This window comes from Arvicanthis niloticus, chromosome 8 (assembly GCF_011762505.2).
Source record: "Arvicanthis niloticus isolate mArvNil1 chromosome 8, mArvNil1.pat.X, whole genome shotgun sequence".
NCBI lineage: Eukaryota > Metazoa > Chordata > Mammalia > Rodentia > Muridae > Arvicanthis > Arvicanthis niloticus.
This window is the reverse complement of record NC_047665.1, coordinates 65,592,432-65,613,969: the sequence shown is the minus strand read 5'-3', so window position 1 is coordinate 65,613,969 and position 21,538 is coordinate 65,592,432. Positions and strand designations below refer to the sequence as shown.

Sequence of the window (21,538 nt, the reverse complement as noted above, 5' to 3'; positions counted from 1 at the left end):
AACTGTGGAAGATTTAAACTGAAATAGAACTTCTAGAAGAGGAAAAATATAGAAGTAAAGTTTAAAAGTACAACAATCAGATTAAATACAGTAAATAGGATTTCAGAGAGAAATGGTAAGTTAGATAGATGGATAGGAAGACAGAAAGAAGCTTAAAACACAGAAAACATATTTTCCCTATGGAAATATAAACACTACTTTTGGTGGTTTGACTATTGTTGGCCCAGGGACTGGCACTATCAGGTGTGGCAATGTTGGAATAGGTGTGGTCGTATTAGAGGATGTCTGCCACTGCAGGGGTGGCCTTTGAAGTCCTATGCTCAAGCTCTGCCCACTGCAGAAGAGTCTCTCCTCAATGCCTTTAGAAGACAGTCTCTTCTGTTGCCATTGGTAGAATGCTTGGCTCCTGCAGCACTATGCTTGCCTTGACATCACCATATTTCTTGCCATGGTGATAATGGACTTAACCTTTGATACTGTAAGCCATCCCAAAGAAATTTTTTCCTTTATAAGAGTTACCTCAGACATGCTGTCTCTTCTCAGCAATAAAACTATAGACACTAGTACTAAGGGTAAAGTGCTTGTTGAGCAGGAACGAGGACTGGAGTTCAAACCACAATTCATGTAAAAGGTGTGGTAACCACCTATAATTCCAACACTCAAGAGACAGAGACAGGAGAGCCCCAGGTTAAGATAATTAGCTAGAATAGCCAGAATTAATGATCTCAAGGTTCAATAAGAGACCTTGCCTCTGTACATAAAAATGAAAGGCAATCAAGCAAGACACCCAGCACTAATTTAGGACACATACATGTACACACACACACACACATACACACACACACCTACACAGGTGAACAGGCATACACACATGCATGTGCGCCACATACAAATATAAAAACATAGAGAAAAATAGACACTAGGACACTGAAAATATACATAAAACAAGTATCAGAAGCATAGTGAATAGACTAAAAGAGTACATATAGTTCAAGAATTGAAAGGTAAATACAAGCCCTCAAAATCAAGAATTACATGCAACAACAACAAAAAGAGTCATAAAAATTGTAATATGAATAAAATACATTTGGGGTTGCATTATAATAAAAACACGGTTTTAAAGAATGGCTAATCAATGGTCTCAGTTCCACCTTTCTTTCCTGTTAGCACTTAAAACATGCATATACTATATCCCTTAACTCTCCCGAATGAAAATCCTAATACTACATTGAAAGTCAAGCTCAAAAGTGGCTCAGAACCACTTTGTGTTAACATCTTTATTTAGCATTTTTTGCTCTGGTAGCGTAGAAGAGAAAGTGGAATCCCCTGAGGCTGGTGAGACAGTTCAACTTGGTACAGTGTATGTCCTGTAGACACAAAGGTCTGAGATCAATCCCCTAGAAGAAAAGACAGGTCTCCTACTAAAGTGGCCACCTCCTGTAGACAGCCAAGACTTCCAGGACAGGAAGGGAGAAACCAATCCACCTACAAAATTTTGGCTCAAAATCTGTCTTGCCTACAAGAGGTGCAGAGATAAAGATGGAGCAGAGATTGAGGGAAGGCCACCCAAAGACTGGCCCAACTCAAGGCCCATCACATGGAGAGAGCCAACTCCTGGCACTATTAATGATACACTATTGATGCTATGCTTGCAGATAGGAACCTAGAATAACTGTCCTTTGAGATGCTACATCCAGCAGCAGATAAAAACAGATGCAGAGACCCACAGCCAAACATTAGGAGGAACTTAGGAGTCTTGTGGAAGAGTAGTGGGTAGGACTGAGGGTCAAAAACACACCAAGAAGACCTATAGAGTCAACTAACCTGGGCCCATGGGGGCTCTCAGAGACTAAACCACCAACCATAAAGCATGCATGCACTAAAGCTAGGGCTCCTTGGTGTCCATGTGGATCCCCCAGTACCTGGAGCAGGGGCTGTCTCTGACTCTGTTGCTACCTTTGGATCCCCTTCCCCTACCTGGACTGGTCTCAGTGGGAGGAGATGCATTTAGATGTGCCAGTGAAGGTTAGTACTCAATAAGGGGCTTCCAATTCTCTAAGGAGAAGGAAAGAAGATAATGAGAGTAGGGATTTGTGAGGGTGAGACTGAGAGGAGAGGAGGGAAGGGGCTGCAATCGTGATGTAAAGTGAAGAGAGAAGAGAGAGAGAGAGAGAGAGAGAGAGAGAGAGAGAGAGAGAGAAGAAAGATCCCTAATCTCAGCACTTAGAAGGTGGGAACAGATAGATTCTGGGGTTTGTTGGCCATTCACTCTAGCCTGTTTAATGAACTGCAGGCTAATGAGAGACCTTGTCCCAAAAAAACAATGTGGGGGTCATCATCAGATAACCTTCCCCCAACAGCAGATGGGAGCAGATGCAGAGAACCACAGCCAGACGAGAGAGAGAGAGAGAGAGAGAGAGAGAGAGAGAGAGAGAGAGAGAGAGAGAGAGAGAGAGAGAGAGAAACTGGAAGTTCTCCATCAAATCCCTTCCCTCAGAGCTCAGGAAACCCTGTAGAAGAGGAGGCAGAAAGAGTGTAAGAGCCAGAGGGAATGGAGGTCACCAGGAGAACAAAGCCCTCTGAATCAACTAAACAAAGCTCATATGAGCTCACAAAGAATGAAGCAGCAAGCACAGGGCCTATGCAAGTTTGGACCAGGTCCTCTGTGTGTATATTATAGCTCTTAGCTTAGTATTTTTATGGGAATCCTGATTGTGAGAAAGAGTGGATCTCTGATTTTCATGCCTACTCTTGGGATGCTTTCCCCCGTTGGGTTGCCATGTCCAACTTTGATATGATGATTTTTGCTTTATATTATTATATTTTATTTTTTGTGTGGTTATTATCCCTTAAGCCTGTTTTTTTTTTTCCTTCAATAAGGAGAAACAGAAAAGGAGTGACTTAAGAGGTGAGGGGAGGAGCGGAGAAATGGGGAGGAACTGGGAGGAAGAGAGAGAAGGGAAACTGTAATCAGGATATATTGTATGAGATAAGAATCTATGTTCAATAAAAGAAAAGGTAGCAAAATAAAACAAGCAAACAAACAGCTAACAACAATAAGACAATATGGGAAGCCTTCTCATTAAGGATAACATAGGTTGCTAAATAGTCTCAACTAACACACACATATAAACACAAACATGCACACACACACACACACACACACACACACACATAGATGGAACGTAGTACTTGAGGAATGACACCCAAAGTTGATCTCTGGCCTCCATACACACATGTGTACACATGCACAAATACCAGCACACACACACACGTGTATCCACAGAAACATGCACACAAACCAAAAGAAAAGAAATCTTTATAACCTCCTGGCTGTGTTTCTGGAATGCAAAATTAGGAGGAATTTCAACCACTGTTAAGGCCCTCATGCATCTATCAGATGCTGTGATTTTTCTGTTATCTACTGCCTTTCTTTACATCGTATTTGCCCCATGAGCTGTTATGAGTCATATATTCCTATATTTCAGTGTTTGTTATCAGATGATGTGATCACAGCATAGCACTGGAAATGCTACCAAAAGACCACTAGTTTTCAACTCTGCCCTAAATTCAGGAGAAGTGAGAAAGTACAAAAGGGGAAGACGAGCTACTCATCAGATGGGAAAACAATAACCTACAAAATAAGAAATAAGCCTACAAAATTATGTTTGTAGTTTCTTCATGCTTTTAGAAGTCTTTTATAATATAATTTATTTTAGCCTCCTAGAACTCTGCATGTTTCTGTGTCTGTGCATTTCTGTATCTGCTTCTGTCTTTGTGTGTCTGTCTCTGTGTGTGTGTGTGTGTGTGTGTGTGTGTCTGTGTGTCTGTCTGTCTGTCTCTCTGTATCTGTCCATATTTATCGACATTCTACTTATCATCTATCTATCTATCTATCTATCTATCTATCTATCTATCTATCAGCAACCTACCTATCCTTTATGTCTCAGTGTGTCTCTGCCAATAAGGTGCATACACTGAGTTTGTGTAATTTTATTTAACAGTGTTTCTCAGCACAAGTTGAAGGCTAGGTGCCCTGCCTCATACTGTAGTGATGTCCTGAAAAGTTTCCCCTAACTGGAAAAAAGCTCATTTAAAATACCATAAGCAGGAAAGTGGCCACTAATGGCTTGCTATCAGTGTGTCAGCATTCAAAATTATTCATGCTGTTAACTGCCCATAGGATCTCAGACTCCCTGATTCCTGCACAGCAACTTTTCATGAGTCTGTCTTCATCTCATCTCCAAGCCTAGGCTCTTTTAAGTGTTTCATTTTATTTTTTATTTCCCTTTCAGTTCTCATGACATTCTGAATGGAGTCAAGGAGTGTGTGCACCTCCCCATTAACCAGAGACTGTCCCAAGAAACCTTCAAGAAGGGTGAAGTTATCAGACAGTAAAACACCGAATATTTACACAGTTCAAACACTGGCCTTTGATGATAAGCAGGCACGGCTTCATACGAAACAAAGCTAGCTGTCCCAAATGTCTATCTTAAATCATCGTGGATGGTCCATACTCACCTTCCGGCAGCCCTTTTCTGCAACCTCTGGTACTACAGCATGGGTTTGTGATGCCATCTTACAGATGTAGCCCAGTGGTTGCTCACAGGCTCGATCTGCCCAGTATCCATCCTACAGAGCAAAGACAAAAGATTATCTGTTTTAGGACCTTGGTACATTTGTTTCCTTCCAGTGCTGAACCCCCGGGGTTTTATGCATGCTAACTAGGGGAACAAATTGTACATTCATATCTAACATGTTAGCAGTATATTTGTCTCTAACTGTACAGATGCAAAGAGATTGTAGGACTAATGTGATTCTTTATCTTGAATATTCAAAGCCAGTATGTGTAGTTGGCCTCATGCTGTTTGCACTCTAATGTTAACTCTGCTTCCTCGAGAGTGGTTTCCCCCGGATGAGCAGACCATCACATACTCAGGTGATGTCATGTGAACCTTCTCCCCAAGTTAACTGGTCAATAAAAGGCTAGAACCAGTCCTTGGACAGTGGAGAGGAAAGGTGGGACTGGAGATTTAAGAGTGGGGGGCAGGAAGAAGGAGAGGAGAAAGGTGAGAGGAAAAGAGAGGATGGAGAAAAAGAAGAAGCCACAATGAACCAGAACCACGAGGCCAGGGGCAACCAGTAGAAGGTGCAAAGCTCTGAATTGTTGAACCAAGTCATATATATGCACGCATGCATACATGCATACATATTTGCATCATAATACATATATAAATGCATACATAAATATGTCCAAAATAGTGCTGTATACACAGATACAGCATATGCATATATGTATATATATACATACACATCCATATACATTCATATATATATATAATTTCAGAATTCAGCACACAGTATTATTAGTTATTCCTTAATGCTATCGTTTTTAAAATTTGTTTTATTGGATATTTTATTTATTTACAAAACAGATGTCATCCCCTTTCCCCATTTCCCCTCTCTAGAACCCTCCCATCCCATCCCCCCTCCTCCTTTATGCTTTTATACCATTTTAATTACATGTGATGCTATCTTTCAGCCAAACTTTATATCATTTGTCTATCTTGTGGACTTCTTGACTTCGCTAGACTATAGTGAGACACTCCAAAAACTGAATCTAAATTGTCGCACAACTTATATCTCAACCAACAGCAGAATCCATCTCAGCAGATAAGAATCAGGGCAGATAAAGGAGGTCACGGCACCACTATCTGACATCAGCAGAGTGCCTCACCTTGCCTTTCATCACCACGCAGTCCTCCTGCCTGTTGTTCTCATGGCTTGGTTCTCCGGGAAGCCACTTGGTAAATGTCACTGGGGTCCTATCACTCCACTCAAAGTACATCTGAATTTTGATGTCGTTTAACCCAATCCATAGCTCATCATTTGGCTCTACAAAGGAAGAGAATCACCTAAGTACTTTATGTACTGCTTTCTAGAAGTGATACACAAATACAAAAGGAGTATACTTTCCAAAGGCCAGCAGAGTACCTAAAAAGGGTGCTGGGCTGGCCCACTCAGCTCTGCTCCCTTGATCTATAGAACTATCATAAAAGATAATCTATATGCAATAGATACATACTGGCTCCATATTATGATGTCAGTTTTAGATTATTCAATGTTTTCTTTCTATTGTAAATACGACTGTATTTCTAGTTACAATATTATAATTTATGGGAGTTTTAAAAATAAATTGACCAACCCCAATCTTGTGAATCAGTGTTATTGTTACAAATAACTTATACTTCTGGAACTACAGTATCATATATACATACATACATACATACATACACACACACACACATACACACACACACACATACACACACATACATACACACACACACATACATACACACACACACATACATACATACATACACACACACACACATACATACATACATACACACACACACATACATACACACATACATACACACACACACACACACACACACACACATACATACACACATAGTAATCAATGACAGTCAAATAAATAATGGAACAAATTTGTAGTGAATGAAGATCTCAGGTTTCATAGTTACAAAATAAACATTTCCAAATTTAAAAATTAAATGCTATACAATTCAGAATCTGTTTAATTTCCTTAATTGTGAATGGCATTGTAGCCTTTGATTCCCATCTTTGACCAGTACAAGCCAATCACTTCAAAGAATTATAAAGATGGCATTTGGTAGAAAATGCTAAGTGGCTGATTTTCTTCCTCCTGAAAGCTGTCAATCAGCTTCATTTTTGCAGAAGTCCTCCAGTGGCCTTCTGCCAGCTTTAGCAGATGTTTCCAGCATCCTGAAGCACGGGGGGTGGGGGTGGGGGGATAGCTCCAGGATGGGCCCCTCTTCCTTTCCCTTGAGTTGGCAGATCAGGAGCTTCTGAGTAACAAACAGAGGCTTCAAAAAAAAAACCTTTCATACCTTCAAGAACTTTAGGATAAAGACCAGTACAAAATTACACAGGTACATGTGAGTTTTCTGTGTACACTTGCTTTGATTTATTTTTATTAGTTTACCAAGAATTAGACTTTATTATGGCATTCCTATGTATACTTTTCTTACTAAACCGTTTTCCTGTTAGATTGCTTACAATTCTACTAACGCACATATACTCACACACAAACACACTGTGTGTGTTTCAAGCTTTTAAATCAATTTTCATAATCCAGTTAAACAAATTGTATGTACTGGAATTTATTCCTCCCATCCTTGGGCTCTGTATTATCTACTTTGTACTTTATTTCTATGACTAATATTAGAGCTTCTATCTCACCTAACTAATTTGGTTTTGAAAAAAAAATTTTATTTAGAAGCAATACTCTTAATTTTATATTTTACTTTTATTGAGGTTATTGTATTCTGTTAAATAAGGAAATGCTGTACTAAAATATAAATGTTTTTAGTAACTTTTCTTTTTTTTAAGATTTCTTTTCTTTTATGTCAGTTTTTTTTCTTCATGTATGTCTCTGTGCCAGGTGTACAGTACCCACTAGGATCAGAAAAGGGCATCAGATCTTCTGGAACTGGTATTACAAATGGCGGTGAGGTGCCATCTGGGTGCTGTGAACCAAACCTAGGTTCTCAGCAAGAGTAACAACTGCTCTTAACAGCTGAGTCATCCCTCTAGGCCCCATAATTCCTTTCTCTCCCCAATGGTAAGCTCTCTAGCTCATTCATTTGTTCTCAGGCTAAATTGAAACTGATCATCCAGCTTCTACAAATTCAGTAATAAAAACACATGGTTCTGCTGTGGCTATGTCATGTCACACAGAGTAGAACGGACATCCCTTTGGCATCTTAACTAACCTGCTTCCAGCACTGGTCCATTCGAAGCTTCCCAATAGGTCATGATAAGCTTGAGTGACTATTAGATACTCCCATTAAGATTACAATTCCATCACTTAATCTGAGTTTTTCAGGATAGGTGAGCACAGAAAAATTAAGTTGTTCACATGTTATAAGGTCTATTTTCCCGTGTGTGTGTGTGTGTGTGTGTGTGTGTGTGTGTGTGCGCACACGCGCGTGCGATCATGGGCATGTATGGCCAGGGGACAACCTCAAATGTCCTTCTCCAAGCTCCAACAAGTAACTTGCAATGTCCACCAGGCTGACAGGTCAATAACCGTCAGAAGAAAAAGAGCCAAAGAAAACACACAAGAAGCACCCAGTTGTGTGTTCATTCTGGAAGTCCTCCTCATTCTATAGCTTATGGAGATGTATCTCTCACCCTTCAGAGCCTCAAGACCACACTCAGTCACATCCTCAGAGGCAAATGGTTTCTACTGGAGCCTCATGCTGGGAACAATAGTGTTTGCAAGCTCTTCACATCTTTCTCTGCTCCTCCTGTCTTATTTTCCCCTCATGCATTTGTTAAATACCTTTTCTTCCCCTGCACCCTGGTAACTGTTCAGGCAGTATGTTTCAGGAGGCGAGGCCATCCATCACCACCATTTCCTCTTATTTTGCTGGGTGGAAATTGGGAAGAGCTGCAGCTGTTCAGCAGGCGCACCAGTGAGAGACACATGGGTGTCATTTAATCAGCAAGTCCTCAGAGGGCCTGGCCTTCTGTCTCTTGGCCTGCATTTCTTCAGAACAAACACTCCAGGGTCACTCAGCTCCTCTGGAATCTTATTTCTGGGCTTTTACATTCTCTATGTATTCTCCTAAGTATATGCCTGAAATTGAGAAATTTCTTAAAATCCCCTTGTGGCAAATTCAGGTTTTGCTCAAAAAGTTTCTGAACCTAAATTGCTTTCATGGCCACACGGGTGGTGTCTTTTGGGAGTGAACGAGTGGGACGTGCATGGACGTGAGGATCACCAGGGACCTGTACAGTCATCACATCACCAGCCTGCTGCTCGTGCCTCTCAACTTCTCTCAAAGGTTTAGGGCAGTGCGTTTTGCAGTCATTCACTTCTTACTCTGTGTGACACCCCAGTAAGGAAAAGAAAATCCCAAGTATGAGAAAGTGTATTTACAGATATTTGTTGTGAACTATAATATGGCCTTACTGAGGAAAAAAAAAAAAAAGACCAGCAGACCAAAATGTTGACATATAACACACACACACTCACACACACACACACACACACACAATTCCAAATTTTACAGTGGCCAACTTAAACACAGATATCCTCAAATCCAGATACGTGAGAAAATAATATTGAAAACTATTCATAAAGAGAACATTTTAAATTTCTTAATGATACAATTATTTAAACTACTATAAATTTTTTGTTGGCAGAAGTACCATTTATTTAAATCTATATTGTCAATCAACTATCAATTTAAATTTATTAAACTGAACATTTATCATTATATTCTCAAGATAAGGGTGGAGAGGGGGCAGCCAAGATGAGCTCAGAGTCAGGGGGATGTTTCTCACCGTATCCCAGCTGGGAGAAGATGAAGTCAAACTCCTCAATGCTGTGAATACTTGCCAGGTCACCGCCTTCCTTCTGACAGGCTTGCAAAGCATATTTCTGGATCTTCCTCTCTTCCCTATAGATCCTATAGCAGTGGCCTGCATAGGGCCACCACTGATTAGGGCAGCTAGTAGGCACATCACTTTCTAGAAAGAAAAAAAAAAGTTTAGAAAGCATTTAAAAGAAATTTGTTTAAATTTGCAACATTTTCAACTACCTTGTGTATAAAATATTTTATTATGTATATTTATATAGTACTCAATTTTAGACATAAAAATAACATTTTTTATTTTATGGCATATGCATTTATAAGAGATATATGAGAAAGAACTATTCTATCTTGTTTATTTTGTTTTAAAAGGGTGATTTGAAAAAAAAGTATCTTTTACTTTAAAAGGAAGACTGGCAACAGAGATCACTAGGCTATCCTGGAAGCCATTGAAGAGGGTCCTTAAAATCTGTGAAAAAGATGCTGAGATTCAGAGTTGATGGGGGCGAGGGGACTAGTCCCCTAGTAGGGACTGGGGAGGGGGGAACGGGCTTAATTATCTTTAAGGGGCTGGTCACTGAGGTTTTAACCCTGTTCCATTGAGAATATGGGCAACACAAACTGAACTTGGTGTATTTTTTTTCTTTTTGGGAGGAAAGCAGGAAAATGGGAGGGTTGACCTGTGCAAAATGGGAAATGGTGCAACCAGAGAGCATTGTATAAAATAAATCAAAATAAAATGTCAAGGGCTGACAAAATGGGCACAATGTTAGTGGGAGTGTGAGGTCTCAGGTACAAGCCCCAGGGCCTCAAAAATAAATAAATAAATAAATAAATAAATAAATAAATAAATAATAGAATGCCAACAAATGAGAAATCTATTTTTGAAATGTGTGCCTTTAATGAGACTATCAACAGACCAATTGTCTAATTTTATCTGTCCTTCTCACTGTCAATCCTGAACTAAGCATCTGTGATCTCTGTTTAAGACTGATATCTAATCTACTCTCTAAAAGGATGCAATACACCCTGTTCTTGTGGGCAGTAAGGAAATGTCATCCATGGAGAAAGAGCAATACTTTTCATGCAGGTAGGAGAGGTGTTAAGAGCAGAATGGGATGGGAATGGGCATGGTCACCAAGGGACCTGTACAGTCATCATAGCATGAGATGCCACTCGTGCCTCTCAACTGACCGAGCACCATTCATTCATTCCCCAAAGACACCACTTGTGTGGCCAGGAAAGAAATTTAGGTTCAGAAACTTTTTGAGCAAAACCCGAATTTGCCACAAGGGGATTTTAAGCAAGTCACAGCCTATGAATTAAAGTAGCCATTTGATAGTTTGTATATGCTTAGCCTAGGGAGTGTCACTATTAGGAGGTGTGGCCTAGTTGGAATAGGTGTGTAACTGTGGGCGTGGTCTTAAGACCCTCATCCTAGCTGCCTGGAAGTCAGTCTTCCACTAGCAGTGATCAGATGAAGATGTAGAACTCTCAGGTCCTGCATCATGCCTGCCTGGATGTTGCCATGTTCCCACCTTGACAATGGACTGAACCTCTGAACCTGTGAGCCAGCCCAATTGAATGTTGTCCTTTTAAGAGTTGCCTTGGTCACGGTGTCTGCTCACAGCACTAAAACCCTAAGACAAGCCACATACGTTTTTGTTTTTTTTTTTAAAGCAGAACCCATATTAAGGCTACATTGTTCATCTTCACTGTGTTGTGGATGAGGAAAAAAAAAAAAACAAAGACACTGCACTTAAAGAAGACAAATCACACAAAATCATTATTATTTAAATAAATCAGTGTTAAACATCCTCCTTGTTGCTATGAGAAGTTGTGGTCAAATGTTGTTACCTTGATGATTAGATGTTGCAAAAACTTTAATAGTAATGAGCTATGGGGAGCTACAGTGAAAGCTTTTGAAGCGAGAGACATTCTCATGCCAGGATGCCCTTGAATCTGGCATGGGTCCTGGCACACAGTAAGTGCATTGAGTATTGAATAGAAAAGAGAATGATACTATATTCAACACATAGCACATTTGCTGTTTTACGAATACCATTCTACATAACCTGTGATACTGGGTCGGTTTATGTATTTAAGCTAGATATTATTAAGTGATCTCGAGTGTGCTGCTTCTCTTAAGACTTGATGCTGGTCCCTTTGGTGATCCTCTCATGCGGGTGGGAGGAGGAATAAGACAGAGTCTCAGGCAGTAGCTGAGTGAGGATGTCCTTGAACTCCTGTTTTGCCTGCTTCAGCCTTTCAGCTGCTGAGATGACAGGTACACATTCTCACAGCTGGCTCTCTGTCACTCTTTGAATCCTGTTTCTCCTTCATAACAGAGACTGCCTAAAGCCTCTTTGTACAGAGAAAAAATTCAGGAAAGTTCTAAAGCTGTGTATTATAGCTCTGGAGATGTGGGAACTATAAACACACAGGGAGTATGGCCAGGACTAAAGGTTTTAAGACTGGATTCTTGCCAAGAGGAGCCACCAATCGGGAATGATACAACCTTTTAACATGTGCAGTGGCTCCAGGAGGGGAAGCTGGAACTTACTCTGCAGACTAGACAGGCCTTGAACTCAGAGACCCACCTGCCTCTGCCTCCTGGGTGCTGGGGTGAAAACTGTGTGTCATCACACCTGGAAAACTAAATCTCTACTTACAGGGGTTTGTCTATACAGCACAACAATCCTGTCAGTGTAATGATGCAAAGGCCAGTGCTGAGTGGAGCTGAGAAAGCAAATCAGGGGCAGTTGTGGATTTTACAGTCCAAGTTTGATGATATAAATGAGATTTTGCAAGAAGAAGAGTTGCCAACATTCATATTTTACAAACGAGGAACTTAAAACTGGTGGATTAAGCAATAAGGCCAAATTATAGAATTGTGCGTTTCATTCCAGAGAAACTTAAAAATAACTTTTCTCTACTTCCCCAAAGTGGCAACTTCAGGTCTCTGAAGGAGAACTATATGAATTCTTCCAAGAAAGATTTAGCCATCCTTTCTACAATAGCAATAGAAGAGACACAACTGCAAGCACAATTGATGTCTCCACAGGTTCACCCACAGTGACTCTAGAAAAATCTGTAAAGCAGAACTGAGACCATGAACCAGGGGCCTCCACCCATATCCACAAGCGTTCATAAAACAGGGCCCTCTACCATGTCTATCAGAGATTATAAACTAGGGACCCTATTGTGGACATCACAAGTAATGTACCAGAGTCCCCATACAAATCTATCAGTGATCACTAACCAGGGGGCACCCACATCCATCAGAGGTCATGAACCAGAGCCTTTATGTACATCCATCAGTGATCACTAATTAGGAGCTAACCACATCCATCAGAGGTCATAAACTGGGACCCTCCACCATGCCTATCCAACAGCTTACCTGCTAAAACTGAAAAAACACCTACTCTCAGATGTAAAAATTCTACTTCTAGGAACATCATGTCTGCAGAATGGCATGCCTGTGAGGTTATTCAGTTTCACAAATGATTAGACACAAACTAGCTGTCAAGGCTGGGGGATAGCTCTGTTAGGAAAGTGCTGTCTTTTTAAGTACAAGTACTAGAGTTAAAAATTCAAAATGCATATTAAAATAAAAATCATGTGCTTATAATCCCAGCACTGGGAGGTGGAAACGGGAAGATCCCTAAAGCTTACTACCCAGCCTTGCCAACTTGGTAAGTTCTGGACCAATTAGAGACCTAGTTTCCAAAAGCAAAGAGGGGGTGGACAGAATGACTGGGAAATACATCTGACCTCAAAACATATACACATAAGCACACAGAGGAAGCAAATAAAAAAATCTCTTAATCCAGGACTGATATTTCCATATAATGCTCCCCCAACCCTAAAAGAGTATGGAAAATCAATTTACATAATCAGTAGAATGATGAACAAAACTGTTGACTAACAAAACCTTAGGATGAGGACTACCTAGAAAATATCGTGCAGTCAGGTGGTGGTGCTGGTCAAGGCAGGTGAATCTCTGTGAGCTCAAGACCAGCTTGGTCTGCAAATCAAGTCCAGAACAGCCAGAACTATTATACAGAGAAATTATGTCCCCCCCCCAAAAACCCCAACAACAACAAAAACAAGAACAAAAACAAAAAAATGTATGCTGCCATTTGTACAAATGAGAGGGAAAAACCACTGTGAATGCATTTGCCTATACAGCGCAGAAGTATCAAGGGGTATAAACACTCTGAAACTAAGATCTTCTGATAAACAGCTCTGGGTGGCAAAAAAATAAAAAGATAGGGGGAAAATATTATCATTGTTGATAATTTGGTGCCTTCTGAATTTGTAACCAGGTAAATCATGTTTACAAATAAATAAAACTGCTTCTAGGAGTCAGGAGAGAAAAGGTAAAAAATGGGTGGTCTTCGTCATTAAAAAGCATTTATTTGAGGCTCATGGTTCCAGAGGATTAAAGTCCATGACATACATGGGGATTATGTCAGCAAGAAGGCAGGCATGGTGCTGAAGCAGGAGTTAAGAGCTCACAGCTTTAGACACAACCATTAGGCAAAGATAGAGAGACCCTGGGAATGGCCCCAGCCTATTGAAATCCCAAACCCCATCCCCAGTGACACATGTTCCAATAAGGTCAATCCTTCCCAATCCTTTCCAAACAGTTCTACTGCAAGGGAGCAGAGGACTGAGTATTCAAATATTTTAACCTATAGGGGACATTCTCATTCAAACCATCACATGGGCCATCAAGTTTCCTAAGCAGAAACAAAGTAAATAAGTAAACCCAGGTAAAGCATGAATTATGCCTCCAGAATAACTGTAGTAATGAGATGAAGGTTATCTTTCAGTACATTGAAAGGGCAATCTATTGCTGCCTTAGCTGCTCAATTCTTTTATAGAATTATAAAGCCACTCATTTGTTATTCTTCTGGAGCTCAGTAGAATATACAATGCTTAGTTACTGTGTTTGTCTTTTCAATCATTTATTCCATTGTGTGAAGATTTCAATGCAAGATGCTACATTGAATCCAACATTATCTGTGTGCACAGAATAAAGTCTTTCCCTCCAGATAGTTATTTCCTAGTTTTAATTCCAGTTTTGTTAGGTAGACAGGAATTATATATCCTATGAATTTCTCTTTCTTCTTCTATAACATGTGAAAATAATACCTACTTTACAAGACTGGAGAGATAAATTTCTTACTTATATCAAAAGTTTTGCCCAACATTCAAACAGTTCTTTCTGTTCAGGAAACATCAACAGACAGTAGGACCAAAGAAAGAGCTTTTGAAGACATACCATTTTATTAATCTATACATAATTAAAATCTCCCTAGAATCATTTCATGCAATTTTGATTGAGTTACAGTTTTATTTCTCTTTAATTTCTAATAGTTTGCACATTTGATCACAGAGATCCACTTACCTGAGGGAATGATAAATGGGTTCAAAGTATTGTTGCCCTTTTTACAAATGTAGCCAAGCCTCTGAACACATTCCAGGTTCTCCCATTTGGCATTTTTTCCAGGGTTTAGTGACACACAGCTCTTTCCAGGCTCTGATGATGGACTTCCTTTAAGCAAATTACAAAGTTAAATTGGGACTACTGCATTCTCCTAAGTGGATGGTTTCCATCTGCCAACCACCACACCTCACATCGTCATCCTTGGGATTTAATGGATCCCCATCCTGTCTTTTGCTACACATTCACAAATGATTATTTACTGAGTGCAGAGCAAAAGGCATGGTGGGTATCTATTTGGTTTCTTGTTGCTGGCTTATTCCAAGGCTTAAAATGTTGTCACAGTAGAGTGCTTTGAAATAACCACCCAGTACAATGGATTACATTAGACTTTAAACTTTAAACAACTGTGTGATCATATATAATATCATGTGTCGATATATGATATCACATATAAAATGACTGAATAAAAGTAATGTATGATTCTCTAAGCTGGCCATATCAATGTCAATAACAACCCCCCAAACTAATTGAAGATAGCTAAAGAAATATTCCAGATAGGCCAGATGACCTCTGTTAACTTTTCCCAGTCAGAGAGGAGAGATCAGAATAAAAGACAATGGGAGGGACAAACAGTGAAAGAGATCTAGAAACCAATGTGCCACTACAAGAACTAAGATTCTTAGTGCATTTAGTTGAAATAATTGAAGAAAATCTTTTGGAGCCACCTCTTCCTTTTCTCACAGGAAGCTGGTTAAAGAAGCAGATTTGTTTGACATCTATATCTATGGAGACATCAGTCTATCACTACATCCTCTGATGTATCATTTCGCTACTGCAATGGATGCATGCATCTATCACTGTATCCTCTGATGTATCATTTGTCTACTGCAATGGATACATGCATCCATCTACATCCTCTGATGTATCATCTGCCTACTATAATAGATACATGGATCCATCCCTACATCCTCCTATGTGTCATTTATTTACTGCTATGGATACATGTGTCCATCCCTACATCCTCAGATGAGGCATTTATCTACTACAATGGATTCATACATCCATCTCTACACTCTCAGATCTATCATTTCAACCCCAGCGTTTCAGAAAGTAACTTCATCTCATACCTAAGTCTAACAAATTAGCTACAAACATTCTGTCAATAATTCTATTTTGTGACTTCTGACAGATGCTTATTATGCACTGGAATTTCACTCTCCCCATAAAAGTAAAATCATGTCACCTGCCCTTAGAATTCTTTAACAGAAACATTTTCCAGGTTGCATAAATACTATAAAAAGTTTTTTCAAAAATACATATAAAGATGTTTTTAAAAATCTATTGATAAAATGGCCAAGATAACAGGATAGTAAAGCTTACAGATTCTGCATCAGTGTGGAAAAAACCTTCAAGAAACAATAACACATTTAATACACACTGGTCTTAAATATTATGCTCTTTTGTAAATCAAATTATATATTCATTTATCAATACAACACCTCTTCCAACCTTGAGACAGCAGCTAGAGGTCTTTACTAATCTCATGACTATTATATAGTTGAATTTATATTTCATCATTCACATAAAGTATTCCCAATTGAAATTCAATTATATTTTATCAGATGCATTGCTTAGTAAATGTTTAATTGAAACAGTTGACTGAGTAATTTAAACAGAAATAGTTTAAATATTCTAATTTTAATTTCAAGAAACTTTCACATTATTTAAGAAGGTGAGTTAGTGTTGAACCTATTTTTTAGGAATAAGAAAAGCATTTTTTCCTTTCCTATTATGCCTTTTCCAAAGTTAATACCCAAATTTCTTCAGTGAGATCTAAGACCACAAGGGGTTGGATATTAAACTCTTTGTACACAACTGAATAGTAGAGAAAATGGTCTATTTTATGAAGTAGGGTTCTTTTAACTACTAAAAGCAAGAATGAACTGAAGTCCCCTACCACATGATTAGCATTGTCTGAAGCTTCTATGTCCAGCTGAGATTCTCTAACTTTCCTTGAGCCCAAGAGCAGCAGACAAATGATATCCTCACTCATGATAAAAGGGCATCTATATTCATATGCACTGACAGTTACTTCCCATATTTCAGAAGATGATAAGGCAGATTATCATTTCAAGAATCAAGCCATAGGGCTGGGGATAGCTCAGAATTAGATTAACCAGTCATGATTTCTAGTATAAAACAATTCACATAACATCCCTATGTTCATCAGACAGTGAAAGAACATGTTGAATGGAATTTCATGGTGAACTGTAACCAGTACAAACATATATTATTTTTGCAGGATTGATCATTGGACCCAGGACTTTGTGCATGTCAAATGAGTGTTCTGCCCCTGAGCTTTGTCACAGTCCCTGAAGCCTAATCAACTTAAATAAACACAATGCCCTAGATGTTGTTCTCTAAAATTCTCTCCTATGTTTAAACACTTTTAAAAAATACTTTTTTATCTATTTTTCTTCTTAAAAAGTAAAAGTCAAGATATGAAGCAGAAAGCTTAACTTGTTTAAGCCAAATGGTTTTAAAACACATTTAATGTCTCAAAAAAAAAAAAAGGAAGAAAAAAATTGTGAAACAAGGCATAGCCTGCATATTTATGGTTGGTCCCAACACTCAGAAGGCAGAAGCATAAGGATCAACTGCTTGAGACAACCTGGCCAATAAAGGAAACTAGGCTGGGAGTGGGGTAATGGAGAGGAGAGGAGGAAGGGAAAGGGGAGGAGGGAAAAGGGAAACCTCAACTTTTCAAACACAATCTCAACAGTGTCTGCGGCAAAGCTGATAAAACATGATTAATACACACTTCTCCTTTCCTGATCCATGGCAGGAATCACTAATCATTAACTTTACTCTTCTCCACTAAGCCAAGTTCGGTAGTGTGCTATAGTTAGAGAGGCTTGAATCACACTGAACACCACTCCAGTGTTAACATCCTACTACTCAACAGATGAAAACATGTCAGAACTGATCTTTATGTTTCTCTGAAGAATTGCATCTTATGTTCAATTTATATACAGCCATGAGTCTCCTATTGTGTTCTGTCAACCTTGTATGCTGAAACAAAAGAAAGCGATAACAAAGAAAGAACAAAACCACACACACACACACACACACACACACACACAACCATAGAAGTGTATCAAGATGGAAGTTATCGCTTTTCTAACTTCAAAATAATCAGAAGCTGCTGAACATCCCGACTTTCTCTTTTATAATCAAACTGTATATTGTCAATAAAACAATTTTACAAATTTACAATTTGTGGTTGAGATAGTATTTTAATTTAACCCTGTTATATTATAAACAACATGAAACAGTATTACCATAGACTTTAAGATCACGGTAATATTAAAAATATCTTACGACCTAAGATTATGAGAAATTCACCACCAACCCAGATATTCAGTTCTCCTAAATTCATAATGTGTATTTATAGATATTACTAGATATGAACATATGTGCGTTCCCAGGCCTCATGTCATAGGACTGAAATCCCAGCTACTCAGGAGGCTGAGAAGGAAGGCTCCCAAGTTCAAGGTCTTCCTAGAGTAAATTCAAGGCCAGTCTGTATAATTAAGTGAGACTGTTTCAAATTAAAAGCATATAGAGGGCTGAGAACATAGTTTAGTGGTTCTCTAACATGCACAAGGCCCTAGGTTCTGTCCTTAGTATCCACCCAAGTGTGTTATATCATTGATGTCTATATAGCATTGCATATATCAGAAATATATATGTGTATAAATATATGCTTATATATAATACATAAGCAAATTTTAACTAAATTTTAAAAATTCAGATAGTACAAGAGAATCCCAAAATTTAGGGACAGTAATAGTCATACAAAAAGTTAGAACACTTAAACTCTACAACAGTTGTTTCAAGGACAATGACAAAGTTAATACAACACAAAAATACATATTAACACTAATTCTATTATCTTTAATCATACGTGAGAATAGGTACAAAATATACTTTTTGAGTGTAAAACCTTAACAAACTACTTAGAGAGTGCAGACATCAAACAGAAGTGAGTTGACTGTCACAATTATCCTGGGAGACAAGTCCTTACCCAGAAAGCTGGTCTTGTGTAAACTTACACATTAGATAATCAAATCCAGGCTGTAGATTTCAAAGCATAATGGGAAACGAGCTATTTCCCATTGAGTCTTTTTGAAATCTATATGTAACATGAGGAAGACCTTTAAGATATCTCAGTGAATTACACTCAGCCAATAATACCAGGCAGGCTTAACCTTACCTGGTAGCCAGTTTAGATACCGGAATGGGTGTCCTCCAGCCCACTGCCAACCAGTGCTTACACGCAGACTGTTGAGTCCAATCCAGAGTCCCGAGCTCAAGGAACTGGTTAATCCTATAGGGCAAAAACAACACAAACAGGCATTGAGAAACGACAGTGAAATTAAATCCAGAATTAAATGTATTTATTTAAGTTGTCAGAGAAAGTGCTGGAAAGATAGCTGAGTAGTTGAGAGCACATTCTGCTCTCTCAGAGGACCCTAGTTAGGTTCCCAGCACTCATGTTGGATGGCTCACAATCATCTCTAACTCCTGCTCCAGGGGATCCAATGCCTTCTGGCCTCCAAACGAACTTGTATATGCACACATGCATGCATACATGCACACACAAACACATACACACACACCTAGAGGCAATAAAAAAATAAAATATGTTTCTTAAATGTGAGGGAAGTAGTGATTAATATCACTAAAACTTAATAATCTACAACAGGTAGAACCATGACATCCACTGGCAGGCAGAGAATGCTGTGATAAGCCAGCAGGGCTCTGGGTCAGGGTTCCACACAAATGCCATCACCTTATCCACTGTATACTCTCATGCTTCTTATGTGGACATTAACTCATGAAATAATGACTTTCTTACTTCCTTTGAGAGTACAAATAAGATTTATTTTATAGAAAAGCAAAGCTTCTCTGCGGCAGAAAATTTTTACTAAAGACTTTGACCGACATTGTCATAACTCATTACTTCAGCTTTGTATTTCAGAACTTATTTTGAGAATGTATGATATGTTTTAAGTCAATTTTACTACTTTAACAGTGGTGACTAAACTGAACATTTTAATATTTATTCCAACACAAGCAATGTTTTCTTTAGGCAGATAATAAATAATAACCAGAGTGGTTTTGACTACTGAAGCCTAATATGGAAATAAAAATAAAACTGCCACATGGACCCGCTAACGTATTTTAACCTCTTACAGTTTGTATCTTTGAAAACAAATCAAAAGTCAGGATTTTCTAATCTCTCCAAATTGTTTTAGTTACTGGGAAACAATTTTTAAATATATACTTTGATTTATTTAATTAAAAAAAAACACTCAAATTTTATATATGTTAGAAAACAAATTTGCCAGTTGATGCTGAGTGGTATCGGCGGGACATTTTCCTCCATAAAACGTGTTAGCAGGAAGGGTTAGCAATTAAGCACTTGCCCACTTGTTTCCAAGGCTAAAAAAACAACACAGGAGAGGAGGCAGAAAGAATACAAGAGCCAGAGGATGGGGAAACATGCAGCAGAAAGATGGTTCTGAACATGCACCACCATTGTGCTCAAGACTCTGCAGCTGTGGTTATCTGCAGGAGAGCAGGGCCCTCAGTATGCCATCATGGGTAGGGGAGGGAATTCTGAGGCCACACCCTTTTTTGAGGGGCTATTGGCCATTAACAGTTGCTCCAGGGAGGGAGAATCGTTTTCTTCATGGGTATATAGCCACTGGTAAGTTGCCCTTACCCCAGGAAATAAGCTCCCAGCCATGATCAGTCAAGAAACTCTAATCAAACTCAGTATGAAACACACAAAGGGAGACTTGAGATAGGAGGGGCTTTGTTAAGAAGAATCACCCCAGCAGACAGTGATGAGAAGCAGGAATTCTATATGCGAAAGTGACTAAAATGGATTATGTGAATGTATGGGGCCGTCAAATGACAGTTTTTTAATTATCTGTAAGTTATATATACAAAAACAGTTGAAAAACTATGATGGAGTTTTTTACCCAGGGTCCATATGACAGTGGTTCTCAGATTCCATAATTAGAATTCAATAAAAAGTCACTCTGAAGTATATCGAAGCCACTAAAATTGCTAGGTTTCCATTAGCCTATTCATGCACATATTAGTGTCTTCTATTGAAATATCTGGAAATGGGACACCATGGCAATGTCAAGGTCAGATTCTACATCTATTCATGCCAATTCCAAATACGGTGTACTTTCTTGGGAACCATGCCTTGCACCTTGCCCTTGGCTTGTTCTCAGCTAACAAAGGCACTGCAAAGAAAGATTACCTGAGGGTATTGGTCAGGCTGATATTCATTAGTTCAATAGAGATTTATTCAGTTTTATTATTTAACTGTCCCCAGGACTGGAAGCATGTGCTGAAAAATCAACCCACGAGGATGTTTTAAAAATTGATTGGTTTTCTTTCTGACAGTGCCATGTTATGTAGCCTGGCTTGCCCAGAAGTCACTAGGAAGACCAAATTGATCTCAAAGTCACAGAGATCTGCCTGCCTCTGTCAAGCACTGGGGTAAAAGACGTGTGCCACCAAACCCAACTCTTATTATGACATTTTAACATGAACTAATAACATG

At 39.0% G+C, this 21,538-nt stretch overlaps 1 protein-coding gene across 1 annotated transcript in view; it reads right to left on the bottom strand.

The window, feature by feature from the left end:
• Mrc1 (mannose receptor C-type 1) overlaps nucleotides 1-21,538 on the bottom strand; it is a 94,222-nt gene that overhangs the window by 48,571 nt on the left and 24,113 nt on the right. Inside the window, exons 5-9 of the mRNA XM_034511122.2 lie at nucleotides 19,166-19,279; nucleotides 14,851-14,997; nucleotides 9,406-9,591; nucleotides 5,738-5,895; nucleotides 4,522-4,632 (exon numbers count right to left, since the gene is read on the bottom strand). Of these exons, the coding sequence (XP_034367013.1) occupies nucleotides 4,522-4,632; nucleotides 5,738-5,895; nucleotides 9,406-9,591; nucleotides 14,851-14,997; nucleotides 19,166-19,279 (716 nt within the window). The remainder of the gene's footprint in view (nucleotides 1-4,521; nucleotides 4,633-5,737; nucleotides 5,896-9,405; nucleotides 9,592-14,850; nucleotides 14,998-19,165; nucleotides 19,280-21,538) is intronic.